Source organism: Aotus nancymaae, unplaced genomic scaffold (assembly GCF_030222135.1).
Source record: "Aotus nancymaae isolate 86718 unplaced genomic scaffold, 86718_ANA_hifiasm-v0.15.2.pri h1tg000221l, whole genome shotgun sequence".
Classification (NCBI taxonomy): Eukaryota; Metazoa; Chordata; class Mammalia; order Primates; family Aotidae; genus Aotus; species Aotus nancymaae.
In genome coordinates, this window is record NW_026988636.1 from 99197 (window position 1) to 119012 (window position 19816).

General features: G+C 47.7%; 1 protein-coding gene and 1 non-coding gene across 2 annotated transcripts; one reads left to right on the top strand and one right to left on the bottom strand.

Annotated features, from left to right (window-relative positions):
* Nucleotides 1–765: 765 nt before the first annotated feature.
* Nucleotides 766–825, bottom strand: LOC135273061 (U7 small nuclear RNA). Its single transcript, XR_010340938.1, has one exon. It is a non-coding gene; the product is annotated as a U7 small nuclear RNA (small nuclear RNA).
* A 13536-nt stretch (nucleotides 826–14361) lies between these two features.
* On the top strand, nucleotides 14362–17782 carry LOC135273058 (ankyrin repeat domain-containing protein 36B-like). The gene is made up of 4 exons (XM_064371916.1): nucleotides 14362–14437; nucleotides 14528–14636; nucleotides 17321–17435; nucleotides 17603–17782. The coding sequence occupies exons 1-4, from the start codon at nucleotides 14362–14364 to the stop codon at nucleotides 17780–17782; spliced, it is 480 nt and encodes a 159-aa protein (XP_064227986.1).
* The last annotated feature ends 2034 nt before the right edge of the window (nucleotides 17783–19816 follow it).

Sequence of the window (19816 nt, forward strand, 5' to 3'; positions counted from 1 at the left end):
TAACCATATGAAAAAGATGACAACCTCACTGGACACTAAAGCAATCTCCAGAAGACAGGGAAATTCCATAGTTTGCCATTTGACTGGCAGGGACTTTTGAACTTCATTAATTCACATCCAGAGATAAGGATCTACTAAGAGTACTCGGAGCCCTAGAAAATGCCCATGTTGTACATTTTTTAACCTTCTATCAAACATGAGTCACTCCTACAATGTTTCAAAGGAAATTTCACTGAATCACAGAAACTTTACTAATTCTTAACTTGCTGCAAATTCTCTTCACATTTCTTTAGAACAGACAACCAGATATGAAAACAGGGGTGTTGTTTCACCTCAGGTGTGAAGGAAAATATGTTCATGCATGTGAATTTGGAGACACCTTTCCTATCTCCCCACCCTCAAATTCTTTGGTCTTTTAGTATCTTCCTATCCACAATTCAGACTCCATGCTTCTGTCATACTTTAGGACTTCGGTTTCAACCTCACTCCTCACTAGGCTGCAGATACCAGATAATCTGAGCACAGCTTCTCTCAGAATGTACTCTCAACTTCAAGTAGGATATGTGGGAGGAAAATGGACTCTTCTTCCAATCAAATACACCAGCCTTGGCAAAAATATAAGTGATATGCTTTCAAATATTGTTAAATTCTTTTATAAAAAGAACACATCTGATCATTTTACCCCTATAACTCAGTGGTTCTCAACTGAGGGCAATTTTGTTTCCCTGGAGGCATCTGGCAACATTCAGAGGCATTTTTCTGTGTGTGGGTTTTTATTAAGACGCAAAAACATGTTAGACAAATTCTGAAAGAGCTAAAAAACTTAGAGGCATTTTTGGTTGTCACAAATCAGAGGGCCACTAACATTAAGTGTGTAGAGTCAGGCCTGTTGCTAAATACCCGGTAATGCACAGGACACTCAATCTTCTACCCTACAACCAATTATCTGGTCCAAAACGTAAACTGGCCAAGATCGAACATTATATTTTAACCTCAATTTTACAGAGATATCAATAATTTAGATTTCCATTTGTAATAACATCTCCTTGCACTTTAATTCAAAGTGCATTACTGTCTTAACAACTGTGTTTGTATTTCCAGTGGTCCTTGTAGTTTTTAACACACTGGAGACAAATACAGAATTCATTTTACAGATAAAGAAACTAAGCCTCTAGATGGTTTCAATTAGCAGTCCAGGAGCAAATGGAAAGAGTTAGAATTCAAATCCTCTGATCTGGTCTAGTATCGCATTCATATTGTAACACATCCTTGACATGATTGTATATGCCTAAAACCAACTTTTAGCTTACATTAGCTGAAGGTGGCTATATTACTGCTAACAATTTTTAAGGTGGCCATACCTTTGTATGGCATTATTGTTAAACAGAAGATTTAACCTTGCTAGGAAAAAAATCAACTAAATGAAATTTACTTCAGAATTAGGTATGTGGCACTTGTGTACACAGCATGAATGCTTAGAAATAAGACAAGGTCTGCACCACCCTAGAATTTAAGCCTCTTGATGGTACAGGCAGCGCACACACACAAACCCGTGGCTCCAGGAAGCCACACCAGGTGCCATGCGAGCATTACTTACATACTGGGCAGCTTTCCCCAGGGATATGCCTGAGAACCAGTTTTCTTGTCAGTGATCCTACTATGTTTCTCTGTCACCTTTAGAGATAAAATTATATACTTCCTTCAGGACTGGGTTGGGGGAAGGTAGAGGATGAGGTCTGCTTTTGATTATGAAGATCTCAACATGTAATCCTACTTTTCATCAACCCAATCTCCCCCACAAAGTTCTCTGCAAATAATCTCAGTAACAATGGATATCTGTGAGGCAGTTTTAATAATTTGTAACTCACAAAAGGAGTCTTTCCTGACTTAATTGTTTTGCTTCCTGTATGTATTTTTAACATGAATTTTCACTGAGATAACTGTAGATTCATATGCAGTTGTAGCAAATAGTACAAAGAGCTATATTTTAACTCAATTTCCCCATTGTATCATTCTGCAAACATTATGGCATAATATCACAACCAGCACAACGACACTGGTACGATCCATCTGTCTTCTTCAGAAGTTCTCATTTTGCATGTCGTCATTTGTGTTTGTTCATGTATTTAGTTCTACACAATTTTCCACACTGTGTAGGTTCATGACTACCACAGTCACAACACAGAACAGTGTTAGCACTCTGAGGATCCAGTGTGTCACTTTTATAATTACACTCATTTTCCTCCTATCTTCCCCCAAGCCCTGGCGACCACTACTCTATTATTCATGACTAAAATTTTTTCATTTTAAAAATAAAATCATGTACACGTAACCTTTTGGAGTTGGGCTTTTTCACTCAGCCTAATTTTCCGGAGAATTATCCAGGTTGTTGAGTGCGCCAACACTTCATTCCTCTTTATTGCTGAGTTGTATTCCATGGTATGGGCATATCACCATTTGTTTAACAGTACATCTACTGAAATATATCTGGGTTGTTTCCAGTTTGGGGCTATTATAAACAGAGCTGCTATGAACATTTATATACGGGTTTTAGTGAAAATATAAATTTTCATTTCTCTGGGAGAACCCCCAAGAGTGCAGTTAGTAGGTCAATTATAGTAACCACAAGTTTAGATTTATAAGAAACTGCCAAACTGTTTTTCCAGCGTGGTTGTACCACTCATATACCCACTAGCAATGCATGAGTGATCCAGTTTCTCCACATCCTTGCTAGTATTTCGTGTTGTCACTGTTTTGTGTTTTAATTCGTATTTTCTGGTAGCTAATGATGTTGAACAGCTTTTCGTGTCCTTTTTACCATCTGTATTTCCCCTTCAAGGAAATGTGTGTTCATGTCTTTTGCCTGTTTCCTAAATGGATTTTTAAATTTTTACGCTATTGAGTTACAAGAGTTCTATATTCCAGGAACTAGGTCCATTGTCAGATATGTGGCTTGCAAATATTTTCCCCTAGTCTATGTTTATCTTTATGTCTTCACATGGTCTTTTGCAGAGAAAGGTTTTGTTTGTTTCTGAGAGACGGTCTGGCTCTGTCGCCCAGGCTGGAGAGCAGTGGTGTAATCACAGCTCACTGCAGCCTTGACATCCCACGCTCAAGCGATCCTCTGCTTCTGACTCCTGAGTAGCTCGGACTACAGGTGCACACCATCACACCTGGCCAATTATTTATTTATTTACTTTTTATTTTAGTATCGATGAGGTCTATGTTGCCTAAGCTAGTCTTAAACTCCTGGGCTCAAGCTATCCTCTTTCCTTGGCCTCCCAAAGTGCTGGAATTACAGGCATGAGCCACTGCGTCTGGCCCAGAGCAAGTTTTAAATTCATCTATCTTTCCTTTATGCATTGTACATCTGGTATCAATTCTCTGGTGTCAGGAACTCTTTGTCTAACTCTGTAAGCTGAAGGTTCTCTCCTAGTTTTTCCTCCGTAATGGTTTTATTATAGTTTTACATTAAGTCTATGATCCATTTTGAGTTTTTGTTTAATGTGTGAGGTCTGTCTATAGCAAGACTCTTTTTTTTTTTTTTGAGATGGAGTCTTACTCTGTCATCTAGGCTGGAGTGCAGCGGCACAATCTCAGCTCACTGCAACCTCTACCTCCCAGGTTCAAGCAATTCTCCTGTCTCAGCCTCCCGAGTAGCTGGGATTACAGGCATGCATCACCACGCCCAGTTAATTTTTGTATTTTTTGTAGAGACGGGGTTTTACCATGTTGGCCAGGCTGGTCTCAAACTCCTGATCTCAGGTGATCCACCCAACTCGGCCTCCGAAAGTGCTGGGATTACAGGCATAAGCCACCATACCCAGCCTAGACAGACTTTCAATACCATTTTAAGTATTTTGTGGTGTTCTTTGTTCCTAGTTTTTAAAGCTGTTTCTTATTTTATTTTGAAATGGATTCTAGCTCTGTTGCTCAGGCTGGAATGCAATGGCACGATCTTGACTCAATGCAACCTCCGCCTCCCAGGTTCAAGCAATTCTCTTGCCTCAGCCTCCCTAGTAGCTAGGACTACAGGTATGTGCCAACATGCCCAGCTAATTTTTTTTTAAGTTTTAGTAGAGATAGGGTTTCACCATGTTGGTCAGGCTGGTCTTGAACTCCTGACCTCAAATGATCTGCCCGCCTCGACCTCCCAAAGTGCTGGTATTACAGGCATGAGCCACTGCGCCCAGTCTTAAGGCTGTTTCTGAGCCCGCTGTTTATTCTTCTTTTGTGCCACTTACTGTACCACAACAGAGGGCAGGAAATAGTAGTGAACAGAGAATCAAAACAGGGATGAAATGGGGAGCAGATATTTCTGAGAAGACTCAAAATTTAAAGTAAAAAATAAAAACCTGTGTTCAAAGACCAGGTCTCCACTCACTAGCCAAATACCCTAGGGGCAAGTCATGTAGAAAGCAGCTTTCTGTCAACTACAAAGAACTGCAGAGCTGCTGGTCTCTGACGATGGCTTTCTCGTGTCCCACCCACTTCTCCCCTCAGCCACAAGTAATCAACTTGGCATGACAAGAAGTGCCTGTTTTGAGTATAAAATTAGTTGTCATTAGTAAAACTGATTATGTAGAATGAGAAAACCTAGCTTTGTTTGCAGAGAGAAAAATCACTGGAAAAAAAAAAAAAGTACTACCTTGTAGTACATTTGGGTAGTGGGATACAAGGGTATGACCTCTGCCCCTATGCTATTGCAGACCAGTTAAGAACTTAGGCTTTACAGTCAAATGCTTGGTTTTGAATTCTAGCTTTATCACTTACTAGTTATTTATTTGGTTAGGTTAAACTTTCTGCACTTTAAAATGCTCACTTGTAAAATGTTCATAAAGTTAATAACTTAAATATATAATAACATGTCATGTAGTTAAGAATTTAGGGCCAGGTACGGTGGCTCACGCCTGTAATCCCAGCACTGTAGGAGGCCAAAGTGGGCGGATCATGAGGTTGAGATCAAGACCATCCTTTGCCAACATGGTGAAACCCTGTCCCTACTAAAATACAAAAAATTATCTAGGCATGGTGGCCTGCACCTGTAGTCCCAGCTACTTGGGAGGCTGAGACAGGGGAATTGCTTGAACCGGAGAGGCGGAGGCTGCAGTGAGCCGAGATCAGGCTACCGCATTTCAGCCTGGTAACAGAGAAAGACTCCATCTCAAAAAAAAAAAAAGAATTTAGAGGAGTGCCTGGCACTTGGCAATACCCAACAAATACTACTTATATTAATTATTTTTTCACATTTTTCAAATTTTCTACGAGCATATATTTCTTTTGTAATACAAATCCTTTAATTTAATACAAAGGTGAGTACTTCTAGGCCTCCGTACAAGTCAAAATCACAGCTCCTTCTCCATTTCCCTTTCTCTTAGGAGAACATTAAAGCCCATTCCCAAGACAATTTAGAAAAGAAGCTGATAATCTATAGCCCATAAACCAAATCTAGTCTTCTACCAGCTTTTGCAAGCAAATAAAGTTTTATTTGCAAAAGAAAACATTCCTCCCATAATGTTATGGCAGCTTTCACACTATGATGACAAAAGTTGAATAGCTGTGATAAAGACCATTTGGCACACAAACCCTAAAAGTAGTTAATATCTGGCCCTTTACCAAAAAAGTTTGCCAACATTTGGCTTACATCAACAGAAATAATGCCACAATATCTTATTTCCAGAACCATTAAATCTCTACATAGGAAAACCTGTGACCTAAAAATCTAAGACAACCTGGCATAATGTCACCTCATCAAAAAACACAATCTACAGTTCCACTAGTGAACTGCAGTACAATTCTGATGCTAACCATCTGCATTAGTCTGGTCTCACACTAATAAAGATAGATCCAACTAGGTAATTCATAAAGAAAAGAGGTTTAATTGACTCACAGTTCTGCAGGGCTGGGGAAGCCTCAGAAAACTTACAATCATGGCAGAAGGGGAAGCAAACATGTCCTTCTTCACATGGCGGCAGCATGAAGTGCTGAGTAAAGGGGGAAAAGTCCCTTATAAAACCACCAGATCTCATGAAAACTCACTATCACGAGAACAGCAACATGGGAGTAATAAAACCACCAGATCTCATGAGAACTCACTATCACGAGAACAGCAACATGGGAGTAACTGCCCCCATGATTCAATTACCTCCCAGTGGGTCCCTTCCACAGCATGTGGAGATTATGAGAACTACAGTTCAAGATGAGATTTGGGTGTGGACACAGCCAAAACCCCTATTCAAATTTCAGATAAACAAGAGAGTCATGATTTAGTAGAAGTGCACCCTGAATACTGCATGGGCCATACTTATAGTAAACATGTATTATCCTTTACCTGCAATTCAAATGTAACTGGGCTGCTGTATTTTTGTGAGCTCCATCTGGCTGCCTCACACAGAATGGGCCTGCACTCTGACAGGGGCATCCCAGGGCAATGTGCTTCCCCCCGACCCCCTTTCCTGGGGCAGGCAGAGGCTGGCCCTAGCTGGGAAGCCCCGGCAGTGGGTCACAGGGGCTTGCCTCTGGGCCCTGCCCCTTGGCTGGATTTCTGAGGCACACAGGTTTGTCAAGGTGGGGCCTCATGTAGGATGCTGACAGCAGTTCCAGGGGCTGGGGTTGGGGCTCAGGCTCTCGGGGGATGGGGGAGGGAACTCACCGCTGTCCTGGGCCACTGTAGGTGGAGGAGCTGGCTGGGCAGGCACAGCCCCCCGGACAGAGCAGGGGCACCCCCGTCTGAGGCCCGCAGTAGGAGCTGGGTCTGCATGGGACCTCAGTCACAGCACCTGAGGAGACAGGGCCGGGATGCGGGAGAGCAGGCCACAATGTGGGCGTGGTTGGGAAAACACACCGAGCCCCCTCTTCACCCATCAGCAGCACTTGGAAGCCAGGGGAGGTCCAGAGCTGAAGGAGAACCCAAGAGGGTCCCTGGGCTCCCCAGGTGGGGCCTGGGCAGGGAGGACAGCAGTGGTGTAAGGCCTCTGAGGTGCTGGGGAGCAGTGTGGGAAGCAGGAAGGAGTGGGAAGTTGTGGGTGAAAGGAGTCTCATGTGGTCAGGGAAGGCAACGCCTGCGGGTGGTGACGTCACAAACAGTAATCAATGGCAGGCAGTTCCTACACCTGGTCCTTGTTGAGCCAGTGGCCGGGGCAGGAAGGAGGATATATTTCATGAGGTGGGGGTGGGAGCTCTGGTGAGGACGCATAGGGCAGGTGGCACTGAGGCCACAGCTTCCCTGAAGGCAGCCAACAGGAGGGTGACTTTGGTTGTGCCTTGAGTTGTGGCAGGCACTGGACACTCTGTACTGGGCATGCTATTTCTAGTTAAACCTCTGGCCAGCCTCCTCCTTGACTCAAATGAGGAGCAAGAGGGGGCTTGAAGGCACCTTGGTCTGGGGACATCCAGGTGATGTGGATGCCACCAGAGACTGTGTGGGCCTTGTGGGGGTTGGTCCATATCTGTGGCCTGAGCTCAATCAGGGCTTCTTGCTGAGCCCAGGCCTGAGTCTCAGGGATGAGGGGAGTGATGGCAAGGGGCTGGGGTCATCCTGCAGCCTCACCTGCTGGACACTCAGATCCGGCTCGGCAGGGGATGGAAAACACATTTGCATGGCCCTGAAGCTCAGGGTCTGGGCAGTGGTAGCCTGGAGGGCAGAGCTCACAGTCTTCCTGTGCTGATGCCCCTGGCTCTGACTGAAAGGTGCCAGGTGGGCAGAGAAGGGCACCCTGGTCACCTAGACACCAGTGGCCCAGAGGACATGGGTGGTCTTCAAAGGAAGAGAGACCTGGGAGCAAAAGCATCAGGCTAAGAAGGCTGCCTGATGGGGCCCCCAATAGGCTCTTCCCTCTCCTCCCCAAGGCCCCCACACATCCAGCCTGCAGACAGGCTCTCACCTGGCCATGGGCAGTGGTACCCGGCAGGGCAGGGGAGGCACTCCGCCTGACTCTGGCCTCCTTCTCCTGCCAGGTAGGTATGCTCAGGGCAGGCCTGGGGGGCTCCTGGGTGGGTCTCACTCCCTCCAGGGCAGTAGTGGCCAGAGGGGCAGGCCTGAGTGGCTGGGGTACCTGCAGAGCAAGGGCTGCCCTCACTTCCCTCCCCAGATGTGGCTTCCCCAGGCTCCCCTCAGGAAGCAGCACATTCCGGGCTGTGACACAGGTCCCACTGCCCTCCGCCTCACCTGCTTTGCACCAGCGCCCAGGGGGGCAAGGCCCACAGTATTCTTTCTGCTTGGCTCCAGGGTCAGCCACTGGTGTGTGAGGTGGACAAGGAATGGGCTCTTCACTGCCCTCAGGGCAGTAAAATCCTAGAGAACAAAGGGGACATGCTGGTGCCTGTGAAGGCAGGCAGGGCACAGTGCCAGGACTGTGGGGGACCCTGTCCAGGGGCGGCCTGGAGCCGAGAGGGTTGGGCATTAGTCCTGCCCCAACTTGCTTTGTATGTTTGTCAAATCAGCCACCATCCAAATTGCATTGGGAGCAGATTTATGTTACGTGCACACACGTGTGCACACACGTTAAATGTAGGAAGACTGGGGTCACCTGCTTTTAGTCTGTCAGTGACAATTAAAGAACTCCCTGCACAGGTGGTCCTGGGCTTCTTTCACACCCACAGGTGAGATGCGAGGGTGGTCACCTGTCGGACACAGCTCTGTGCACCACTGTCTCTGGGGACACAGCATCTGGGGCTGCCTGGGTCCTGGCATCCTCACCTCAGAGGTCCCAGGTGGACAGAAGTAACCAGCAGGACATTTCCCCAACACCTGTCCAACTCTAATAGACCAGGAGAGGGCGAAGAGTGAGAAGCCAGGAAGGAGGGCCCCCTATGAGTCCTGGAGCCCGGGACCTGGGCTGGGGGGAGCCTGCCCCGGGTCTTAGTTTTCTCCGTGCCCACAGGGTGACGTGCTTTTGCCTGTGCCCTAAGAGAACTTTGAATGGGCCCTGAGAAAAGAAAAGAATTTTATCTGAGGAATGTGAGTCCTTTTAGGTGATCAGGCCCAGAAAGGCATTAAAATGAGGCAGCAATCCCGTCCGCCCCCTCTGAGCTGTGTATTCATCTCTTGAAACTGTTTGCTATTGCCACAAGCAGCTGTAAATTAACCTATTAAAGTCTCACCGGATTTGGTAACCCATGCTCTATGGCTTAACAATGTCTAGCCAATCACTAATCAGTGTTTTTTTCTGTGAACCAGTGAGAATTCCTGACAAACAACTTTGTACCTGCCCTCTCCCAGCCTCCCCTTTTTTGCCTTAAACGCCTCCTTGTTACAAAGGCCAAATAGAGCTCAGATCCAAGGCTACTTGGGGCTGAGTCTTCTCGGCAGCTGTCCTCACTTTGGCTTAAGTAAACTCTTTATATTTTGTGGCTCGGCCTCTTTCCTTAGACGGATGGCCTGAATATACAACAGAGACAAGGTGATGTGTGCGCAGCACAGTGGGGCGGGAGGCTGACCCCTGGTCAGGCCCAGCACGAGGCTCACAGCCCCACTGTGTGCTTCCACCAGCAAGCAGTAGCTTCCTGCGCATTTTTCCTCTTTGGAGTATATGGAGCTCCATGGACTGGGAGCAGGACTCAGGGCTGCCAGCAGCGGACAGCTCCTGGAGAGCTCAGTGGCCTTGCTAGACCTGCGGTAAAAATGGGGACAGAGGGCACTGGCAGGCATTGCACCTGCATCCTGCATTGTTCCTGGAATGTCTGGGGCCTGCTGGGTCCCCAAGGGCTTAATCCTAGGCTTCAAGGCAACCTGAGTCTGATCTCCAGCTCTGCAGCAGGAGAGAGCAGGCTAGACCTAGGGACAGACTTCCTGAGCCGAGGGAGACCAACCTCCAGACAGAGCCTGAGGAATCCTCTGCGATCAGCTTTTAAGCAGAAAAAAATATGCTTTGCAGCAGGTCCACTTCTGCATGAAATATCAAGCAACTCTTCTGTGGATGAGCCCTACACCATCTATGGAGTTGCAGGTGTTTGCCTTCAGCCAGTGCTGGGGACTTTCCTAGACCAAGACCCCCGTGCTGTGGCTCCCTCTGGGTGTGAGCCCAGTGTCATTTTGAGAGTCAGGGAACTGCCCTGCCCCATCCATCCAGCCCTAGAGGCTGTCAGTTTCTGACCCAGGTCTAGAGTTCTCCAGTGACTTCTACTCCATGAGAATGTCCCTACCATCCAGATGCAGAAGCCAGGCCACACTGAGTGGGCATAGGGTGTTCAGGTGGAATTTGGGTGCCCTCAGGTCTAATGTCTGATCATCCTGTTTAAAGGTACCATTTATTGTTTCTCCCTGGCCAAGTAACCACAAGTGCTTTGCATATGGAAGAAAATTTGGAAGCAGGAGAAGGAAGAACTGTCCATCTGTCCCCTGAATGTGCATACAGTACACTGGTGTCCCCTGGAGGCCCAGACTTCTGCCTGCAAGGAGCTTCCCCATGTTAAGGCAGAAACTGGGCAGAGCTTTTCCACCTTATGCGGATCCTTTCTCAGTTTGAATGCATTTGTCTTTTTTTTTTCCCTGTGGTTTTTTTTTTCAAACTTGTCCTGTGCTAATTGTCCTGTCTCTCTTTTACCTAATGGTCAGGTTTTCTCTCCCCACTCAGGCCTGGGTGGCCAGGCAGGGCTGTGGTCTCAACCCCCACCCCCTACACCTGAACTAGAGCATCGAGCCTGCTCTCCCACCCACACTCTAGTCTGACCCGGTGGCAGGAGGTGAATGGCTCTGGGCAGTGACTAACCTGCAGTAGTGACCCTGGGGACAGATGGAACAGTCACCCTCTTCCCAGAGACCTGATGCATCCTGGAGAGTGAAGGTCCCTGGAGGACACTGTGGTGGAGACCACGTCCCTGGAGAAGAGGGGGGACATTGAGTGAAGATGGCCTCCAGGGGTTCAGGTCACATCAGCGTGTGTGGACTGGCCACCTACACGCACAGTCTGACCCACGACGGGCCCCCACCGTCCCCAGCATCTCACTGCACCAGGAGGTGCTAGGTTTTTGTGCTGCTTTCTCAGGGCAAATGATATGAATGAAATCACTGCCAGGGGACTTCGATCTCTCCCCCTAGGATGACTGTCCTTTACAAGTGGAAGAGGACAAAACTGTGCCTGTCACAGAGAGGTAACTCTAGTGGAGGATTTTTAAACAGCAGCAAAACTGCTTTGGGGTGAGGGGCCCTGTATCTAGCCAGGCTCAGTGAGGAGCTCACTGTGCACTGGACCCCTGCGGGCTCTCTGGGACTGGGTGGAGCCTTGCTGGTAGGTCCTCAAGTAAGTGGGTCTCACTTGGGAGCTGCCTTTAGCCCTCCTCCCTCCTCCTTCGGGCCTGCCAAGGGACTTGGAGGGAGGGATGTGCCTGTGCTGCCCCTGCTCCTCCTGTCACATCTGTGGCTCTGCTCCCTGGGAGTGGGGCTTTGACAGCCTCAGCGTTGTCTCGGTGCCAGTGGATGGCTATGCACACTAACTACACATTGCCAGGAAAAGAAAGCCCCTGACAGGGAAAAAGTTTTAAAGGGCACAGCTCAATCTACTAAAAAAAAAAGTCTGACCAGGAAAGGAGGTAAGAAACTGGAAGGGGAATGTGGGGTTAGGGGAGGCTGAGAATGAGGAGTCCCCACTTCTTCAACAGGGCCACCCTCTTTTCCCAGCTGTTCATGGTGTCAGTAGTGGGGCCAACTAGTAAAACAGGGACTCCTGGGGACAATGAACCAGCTTCCTTGAACTTGGGATGTTCTAAGCATTCTGGGGTAAAAGCCCACTCCCTTGAAAGGGGCACACACACCTCTAACACCATGGTCATGGGGGGAGCACGCATGTACATCTCCCACAGATCAAATGCTCACAAAGGCTATGTACAACCAACAGGAGGATTTCCTCCTAGGTTTACCTAAGATGTGACAAGCATTATGAATTCTTGTGGACACCTATTTGTCTGTTCCGCTGCCTGGGGACAGCATCTGTGTGCATGAATGTGTGCATGTGCATAAAAATGTGTGTGGGTGCACATGTGCGTGTGTGTGTGTGAGCGTGTGTGTCTGAGCATGTGTGTGTGAGCGTGTGTGTGTGAGTGTGGCTCATGCACAGTGTCCAAGTCCATGCAGGGCACTTGGACTCAAAGTCAGACGAAGAGAAGAAGAGAAACAGGGTTGGGGGAGTGGGAGACTTGGGCCAAAAGGAGGCTGGAGGCTGGTGTGCTTTACCTCTGATAGTCCTGGTGTGAGCTCAGTGTCTGACACACAGTAGGCAGTCCATAGGGTGTAAGTAAATGAATGAAAGGCAGGCAGGCAGGGGTGTTGGGAGGAGGAAGAGGGCCTGGGACATGTGTGGAGTTGAGGGCTCCTGACATACCAGCTGGGCAATAGGCATGTGCTGGGCAGAGTCTGGGCGTGCTGGTGCCGGGATGTAGGCAGTAAAAGCCTGGTGGACGTGGGAGGCAGGCATCCGAGCCCAGGGAGGGCTGGTAGTGCCCTCGGTGGCACAGGGCAGGCCAAGCAGCCCCTGGCTGGCAGAAGTGACCCTAAGCATTGGACACAAAGTGGCATCTCTGAGGTCCAAGATGGGTATGGTCAGGGTGCCTAGCCGCTGGGAGGGTCAATGCAGCATCCTTCCTTTCTGCTGGTTCAGGTCTTGGGGAACCGAGGGGCAGGTGGCCTGGAGGTACAGTGGGGCAGTGGGGAAAGGATGGGGAATGGGGGTTGGGGGCGTTGGAGTCCCTCCCTCAAGGCACTGAGGACTGGCCTGATGTCCACAGTTGAAATGCTGAGCTCCAGCCTCAAATCTGGGGTTGCTCCCAGCCTCTTAGGGCCCTGGGGACTGAGCTCCATCCTGAAGTTCCTGGGAGGTACCTGAGGGCAGGGGAGAGCCGTGGGGCTGTAGGTCCCGGGGTCCACGGGGCAGTCGGAGTCAGACTTGCAGGACCGCCGCCGCCGCCGCCGCCGCCGCCGCCGCCGCCTGCGCCGCCGCCACCGCCGCCGCCTGCGCCGCCGCCGCCGCCGCCTCCGCCGCCACCGCCGCCTCCGCCGCCGCCTCCGCCGCCGGCGCCGCCGCCTGAGCCGCCGGCGCCGCCGCCTGAGCCGCCGCCTGCGCCGCCGCCGCCGCCGCCTGCGCCGCCGCCGCCTGCGCCGCCTCCGCCGCCAGGGCCGCCGCCGCCGCCGCCGCCAGGGCCGCCGCCGCCGCCGCCAGGGCCGCCAGAGCCTGCGCCGCCAGAGCCTGCGCCGCCAGAGCCTGCGCCGCCGCCGCCAGAGCCTGCGCCGCCGCCGCGCTGCCGCGCCTGCGCCGCCGCCGCCGCCAGAGCCTGCGCCGCCGCGCCGCCGCGCCTGCGCCGCCGCCGCCGCCAGAGCCTGCGCCGCCGCCGCCGCCAGAGCCTGCGCCGCCGCGCCGCCAGAGCCTGCGCCGCCGCGCCGCCGCCGCCGCCGCCAGAGCCTGCGCCGCCGCGCCGCCGCGCCTGCGCCGCCGCCGCCGCCAGAGCCTGCGCCGCCGCGCCGCCAGAGCCTGCGCCGCCGCGCCGCCGCCGCCGCCGCCAGAGCCTGCGCCGCCGCGCCGCCGCGCCGCCGCCGCCGCCGCCAGAGCCTGCGCCGCCGCGCCGCCGCCGCCAGAGCCTGCGCCGCCGCGCCGCCGCCGCCGCCAGAGCCTGCAGAGGGCCCAGCCGCCACCAGCACATGGACCAGCGGTCGCCGCGGATTGGGAATCCCCCACCAGGACTGCGTGGACCCCGGAGCCAGCTGGGCAGCGAGCGGCATGTCAGGCAGTCAGCGGCAGGAGCGCAGGGCCTGGACTTCAGCCCCTGGTGCAGGAGGCAAACACCCTCGGCCGGGTGGGCCGCACGCTCAGCGACCAGGAGCCCCGCCGGCCCGCGACGGAGCCGGAGCTGCAGCCGCCACCTGCAAGTGGGGTGCAGGCTGCAGCGGTGGCAACCCCGGATCCCGCCCTCCAGCCGAGCGCCCATCAGCACGGACCCCGGGACAACGCAGCACAAAGTCGGGCTGTGGCCTGGGCGGCTGCACCACGCAAAAGCCACTCAGCCCTATCTCTGGGCTGCAGAGGGCCCAGCGCAGGGGGGTCCGCGTGTCGGGAGCCGGTGGAGGAAGGTAAGGGGGCGCGGGCGACAGTCAGACGGGCCCTGGGGCAGCGAGGAGCCTCGCGCTCCAAGGAGCCCAGCCAGCCTGAGGCGCCTCGGCAGCAACCGCCGCCTGCACGTGGCCCGCTAGAGAGCGGTTTTCACCGTTTCTCTGCCTCGGGCCTGTGACGCGGGACGGCTGAGGTGCGCGCGCACGCTGGTCATAACGGTTCTGTTGGGCCGTTTCAGTGGAGACGCGGAAGGCGCTGAGCGTCTGTGCGAAGGTCCGTGGTCCGAGAGCGTTGTTGTTGCGCTTTGGAGGCGGCGATCGAAGACATGGCTAAAGACAGACACTTTAACATAGGCGGTTTCATCATCCACAACTTGCTGCCGAGGAACCGCCTACAGACTGGTAATGACTGTTCTATCTGGCAGCGGAAGAACCATCCCTTGCGGCACTTGTGGGGCGACGGCCTCTCATGTGCTGAGTACAATATTAAATGACGTGATCTGAAAAGGATCCACAGAGCTGCCGTCTATGGTAAGCTAGAGAAACTGGATACCCTTCTGATCACGGAAGATTGCATAGATATAAAAGACAAGAAGAACAGGTAAGGGGGCTGGGAGCTGGGGCTGCGGGAGGAGGCCTTCGGATGTGGGCCAAGTGCCCCTTCCAGGCTGAGGGCTGCGGGATGGATGATCTGGGGCTCGAGGTATGGATTTGGGGGAGAGGGGGTGCCTGACAGGGGTGGGAATGAGTGGAGTGGGACCTGGGGAGTGGGGGTAAATTGGGTGGCGGGGTGGGGAGTGAGTTGGGGAATGAGAGTGGGGAGTAGGGGATGAGATGGGGGGTTGAATGGACTTAGATGGATGGAATGAAGGCTTGGGGGTAGGGGCAAGGACGGTGTGGGGTGGGGAGATGGGGTGAGGGTTCATTGGGGTAGAGGACTGGGGCTGGGGGTGAAGGGTGGGGGTGGATGGGTTGGGGGGGTGTAGGGGTGAGGGTGGTGGCGAGTCCTCTCACCAAAGGGGCTGGACTTTCTTCCCTGGCCGGCTCAGCTGCACCTGGGATGTGGAAACCTCGGCAGGGGTGAGCACCCAGGCTCAAAGACTGTGTATATGTATAATCAAAAAAAATTGGTTTGATTATACATATACACAGTCTATGGTGTTTGTAAGCCAAGTATGTGTACAAAATATAACATTTTTTCTTTTCTGGCAGGTATATTGTGATTTTTTTCTTGTTATGATGTATAAATGATGACCATGTATAAAACTTCTAGTAAATGTTTTTTTATTAAGGAAATTATCCTTGGGAAGAGAAGAAATATAAACCTTGCACAGAAGAAAATAATTCTCACTTTCTATTTTATTTTATTTTTATTTATTTATTTGTTTATTTACTTACTTTGAGGTGAAGTCTTGCCCTGTCACCCAGCCTGGAGTGCAGTGGCATGATCTCAGCTCACTACAACCTCCACCTCCCAGGTTCAAGCAATTTTCCCAGCTCTGCCTCCTGAGTAGTTGGGATTATTGGTGTGCACCCCCATGCCTGGCTAATTTTTGTATATTTTAGTAGAGACGGGGTTTCACCATGTTGGCCAGGCTGGTCTCAAACTCCTGACCTCAAGTGATTCCCCCCGCCTTGGCCTCCCAGAGGGCTGGGATTACAGGGGTGAGCCACCGTGCCTGGCCTCATTTTTATTTTTGTTTATTGGTATCTTTTGTGAACTTTTAGCCTCTTCAGAGGTAGAGAGAATATTTTTATTTGTGCTCATTTATTATGCATAGATTTTAGTATATAAATGTTTTTATTATAGTTTTATTACATATATGCAAACAATTTTAAGTTCATTTACCAGTGTCCTCATGAAAATGAGCAAATATAAGTGATTATTACTATTCCATAACCACTGCTTTAATTTATAGTTTTCTTTCATAATAAACTCCCCAACTGATGTGTGCATTCTTTCAATCCAGTTATTCATCAAACATAATCTGATACCTATTGTGTAGCAGACTCATTCTACTGTCTCTCAGGACTGTTCAACTTCTTGTTGAACAACTTCATGTTTACCTTCCCAGCCTGAGCAAGCTGAGAGATTTAAAATGGAAGTATTAGGACTGAATCCCAGCTGAATCTTTTATTCCTTTTTTTTTTTTGAAACAAAAGCACTTCTGAAGTTAGAAAATAGTAAAAGGTAACTAACTGCCTTTTCAAAAACTATGACAGTCTCAACTATTAATCATTGCAAATACCTAATTTACGTAACAGTCTATAAATCTAAGTATTGAAAAAAATGAGCCACACCTATTCATTTGAATCCTGAGTTTTCTTTGGGTTAATTTTTTTTTTGAAAATTGAAGTAAGAATTACTTCGTTTTAAGAATTTGTTGTTTTGATTACATATCTAAGATGTGTTAATTTGTTGTTTTTATTTTGGTCTTCTTTTTCCATAGTACTTTATTGAGGTGCTAATTACATGAGTAGAACTGCCTGTTCTATGTACTGTATCCCATTTAATGTAAGGCACTATGGATTGGGTGATACCACATTATTTTATATATCATTAAGAGAATGTTTAAAATGTTGCCAGTTATAATTGTAATAAATAATGAATTGTAAATGGTATTCCAGTTTCAGGAGATGTTAATATATAAGAGAATAGTAGCTTATATAAGAGAATAATGAGAACATGAACATCTGAAAATGATTGAAATGCAGTGATACTTCTAATCTTTAATACGTACCTCAATGTAGTTATGATTGTATCATCTTACCTAAATAAAATGTCTTTGTAAGTAGTAATATCTAAAAATTATTGAGCTGTCATTTGTGTGAGGAACTGTTCTAAATGCCATACATAGATTCTCATGTAAGCATCACAGTGTTGTTCTGTGGGATAACTACTATTCTCTTATATATTTTCTTGATGAGGAAATTGAAGCAAAGAAAGGCTAAATTTTAGCTAAAATAAAGTAAAATTTATTAAAAAGAGCTTAAAGTAAAATTCAGGCCCCCAATTAAACTGAATCCAAAGGCCAAGCTTTTTGTGTTAAATAGCCTGCTCTTTTATTAATATGGTGAGTATTAAGGGCTAACAAAGACTGTACTTTCTTTACAAGAAAATTAAATATATTTTTTTGAAGACAGAGAAATAACACGTGAATTAAGTTCTGGGATACATGTGCAGGACATGCAGGCTTGTTACATAGGTATACACATGCAATGGTGGTTGGCTGCATCCATCACCCTGTCAATTACATGTTTTAAAAAGTCCTTTCATTCTCACAGGACTGCTCTACATTTGGCCTGTGCCACTGGCCAATATGAAGTGGTAGAACTCCTGGTGACCAACAATTGCCAGCTTAACCTCCTCGACAGTGAATGCAGGACACCTCTGATCAAGGTATATAGAAGCTAACTCTGAGCATGAGATGGATTTGGTTTAAGTACATAGAATAAAATGAATTTGTCTCATTGTAATACCACTATGTAACTAGTTGGTAAATCCTGTGGAGTGTTTATTTTTATTTTCCAGTATTTACAATCATTTTCTTGGTCTAATATTGACAGGCTATACAACTTAAGCAGGTGTTTTGTGCAACTATTCTGCTGGAAAAAGGCGCCAATCCAAATATTACAGATTACTATGGCAGGACTGCTCTACACTACGCTGTGTACAATGAAGATACAGACATGATAGAAAGACTACTTTCACATGGTACAGATATTGAAAGAAGCAGCAAGGTATAGATCAACCAATGTTATTTTCAGACTACCTGAAATGCATTTATTTTAGCATATAAGGGTCATTTTTTTCATATTTGGAATCTCAAATATTCCTTGAATGAAAATATTTTTAAATGCCTTAACTGTCTAAGATTTTACTTTAAATATTGGAACTTTTAAAGAAGCATTACAGGGTACAGCTTTCTTTCATGCACTTATGGTAAATAATTATAACAAAAAATGAATGGCAATAAATTTGTAATTCATGGTAACTGAATTTGGGAAAGGTAATAGTTAAGTTTTTTTCCACTAAATTACTCTTTTTTTCTGATTAGTGTGAAGTGACACAGGAAAGTAAAATTTACCCTTGTAAATATGCTTTATTTTAAATTTCAAAGAAAATTAAAGCATTTCACAATAAATGTAAATCTTGCTGCTGTTGACAAGTAAGGTATGTGAAGGTGATTTCATTTGAAAGTGCACTTTGAGGGGCCAAGGTGGGCAGATCACGAGGTCAGGAGTTCGAGACCAGCCTGACCAACATGGTGAAACCCCATCTCTACTAAAAATACAAAAATTAGCTGGGCGTGGTGCTGCATGCCTGTAATCCCAGCTACTCAGGAGGCTGAGGCAGGAGAATCACTTGAACCCAGGAGGCAGAGGTTGTAATGAGCCAAGATCACGCTACTGCACTCCAGCCTGGGTGACAGAGCAAGACTCCGTCTCAAAAAAAAAAAAAAAAAAAGTGATTCCCCTGTGGAAAGGCAGCTTAAGAGGGAAAAATGAAAAGGAGAGCAATCAGAAATACACAAGCTAATTTGGAAATTAGGTGATGAGGGAAAATACTGAGAAGAGGTTTTTTGTGTGTTGTTTTCAATTTATATGTTTAGACAAGTTTCTTACTTTGGGAAAGAGTTTGTAAGTTGTAAAATTGCCTATGGATCAATTTTGGTAGGACTCTGAGGAAACCAGATTGGCAGTGAATAGTGGGGATGAAGTGGGACACAGTTCAGCAAAGAGAAGAACACATAAATAATGGACATTATTCAATTCTGGCAGAAACAGCCACCTAGATAAGCATCTAAACTGTACTCTCAAGTTCAGAATGTCTTTATGGGCCAATGGGAGATAAGGAGCTTATATATAGTAAAATCAAGTTGGATTTTGAGTTTACTATTCTCTTCTCTATCCCTACCCAGGAAAAGTAAATGGAGTTTTCAGTGAATGGCTCTATCTTTTGCTTTTTACTCTTTTTGGCCAAATCCCAAATGATAAAGGGGATTTGCTATGTGGATGAGAGATGAGACTGAAGTGATTATCAACTGCGCTAGTTCGAAGCTAGAATTGTGCATGACAGTAACCTGAGGAAATTAAAAGCAAATCTATAAGTCTAGAATATCCCCTGAAGATTTTAATATAGCAAATCTAATATAGCCAGGGCATGTATGTTTTAAAATATTTCCTTGAAGCTGGGCATGGAGGTACAACTAGCTAGAGCAACAGAATAAGAACCTGTCTCTAACAACAAAAACAACAAGTTTCTTGAGATACTGATACACTACTGGTTAAGAACCACTGTATAGATAAGTATAATATAAATTCCCCTATCTCAAAAACTTAAGAAATCTCCAGAAGAGTTGGAGTTTGATAAGTGCTGCTTCCTTTAAATCTCTCCTTCCTAATAATATTAGCCTAACTTTTATCTGTCTCTACCTCTGTGGTTGGGAAGTTAAAAGGACTATTATTTGCAGTATCTATCAGCTTAAGACTAACTTCTTTTCTAACATCTTGCTATTGAGAAGTCTTTTAATAAGTAGAGACTGACTCAGGATTTTGAGTCTCTTTGTAATCATTCTGGTGATTAGGTCAATACATCATCATTAAAAGCAAGGTTCTCTCAATTATAATAGTAATAAATTCTAAACCTTTTTTTTTAAAGCTGAAGCTCTATTATGGACTGTCTCAGTATGTCAAGTACATAGAACAATGCATAATCAGGATAGCAGTTTTAAACACTGAAAACCATGAAGTTAGTAAGAATACGGAGAGGTATCCTTT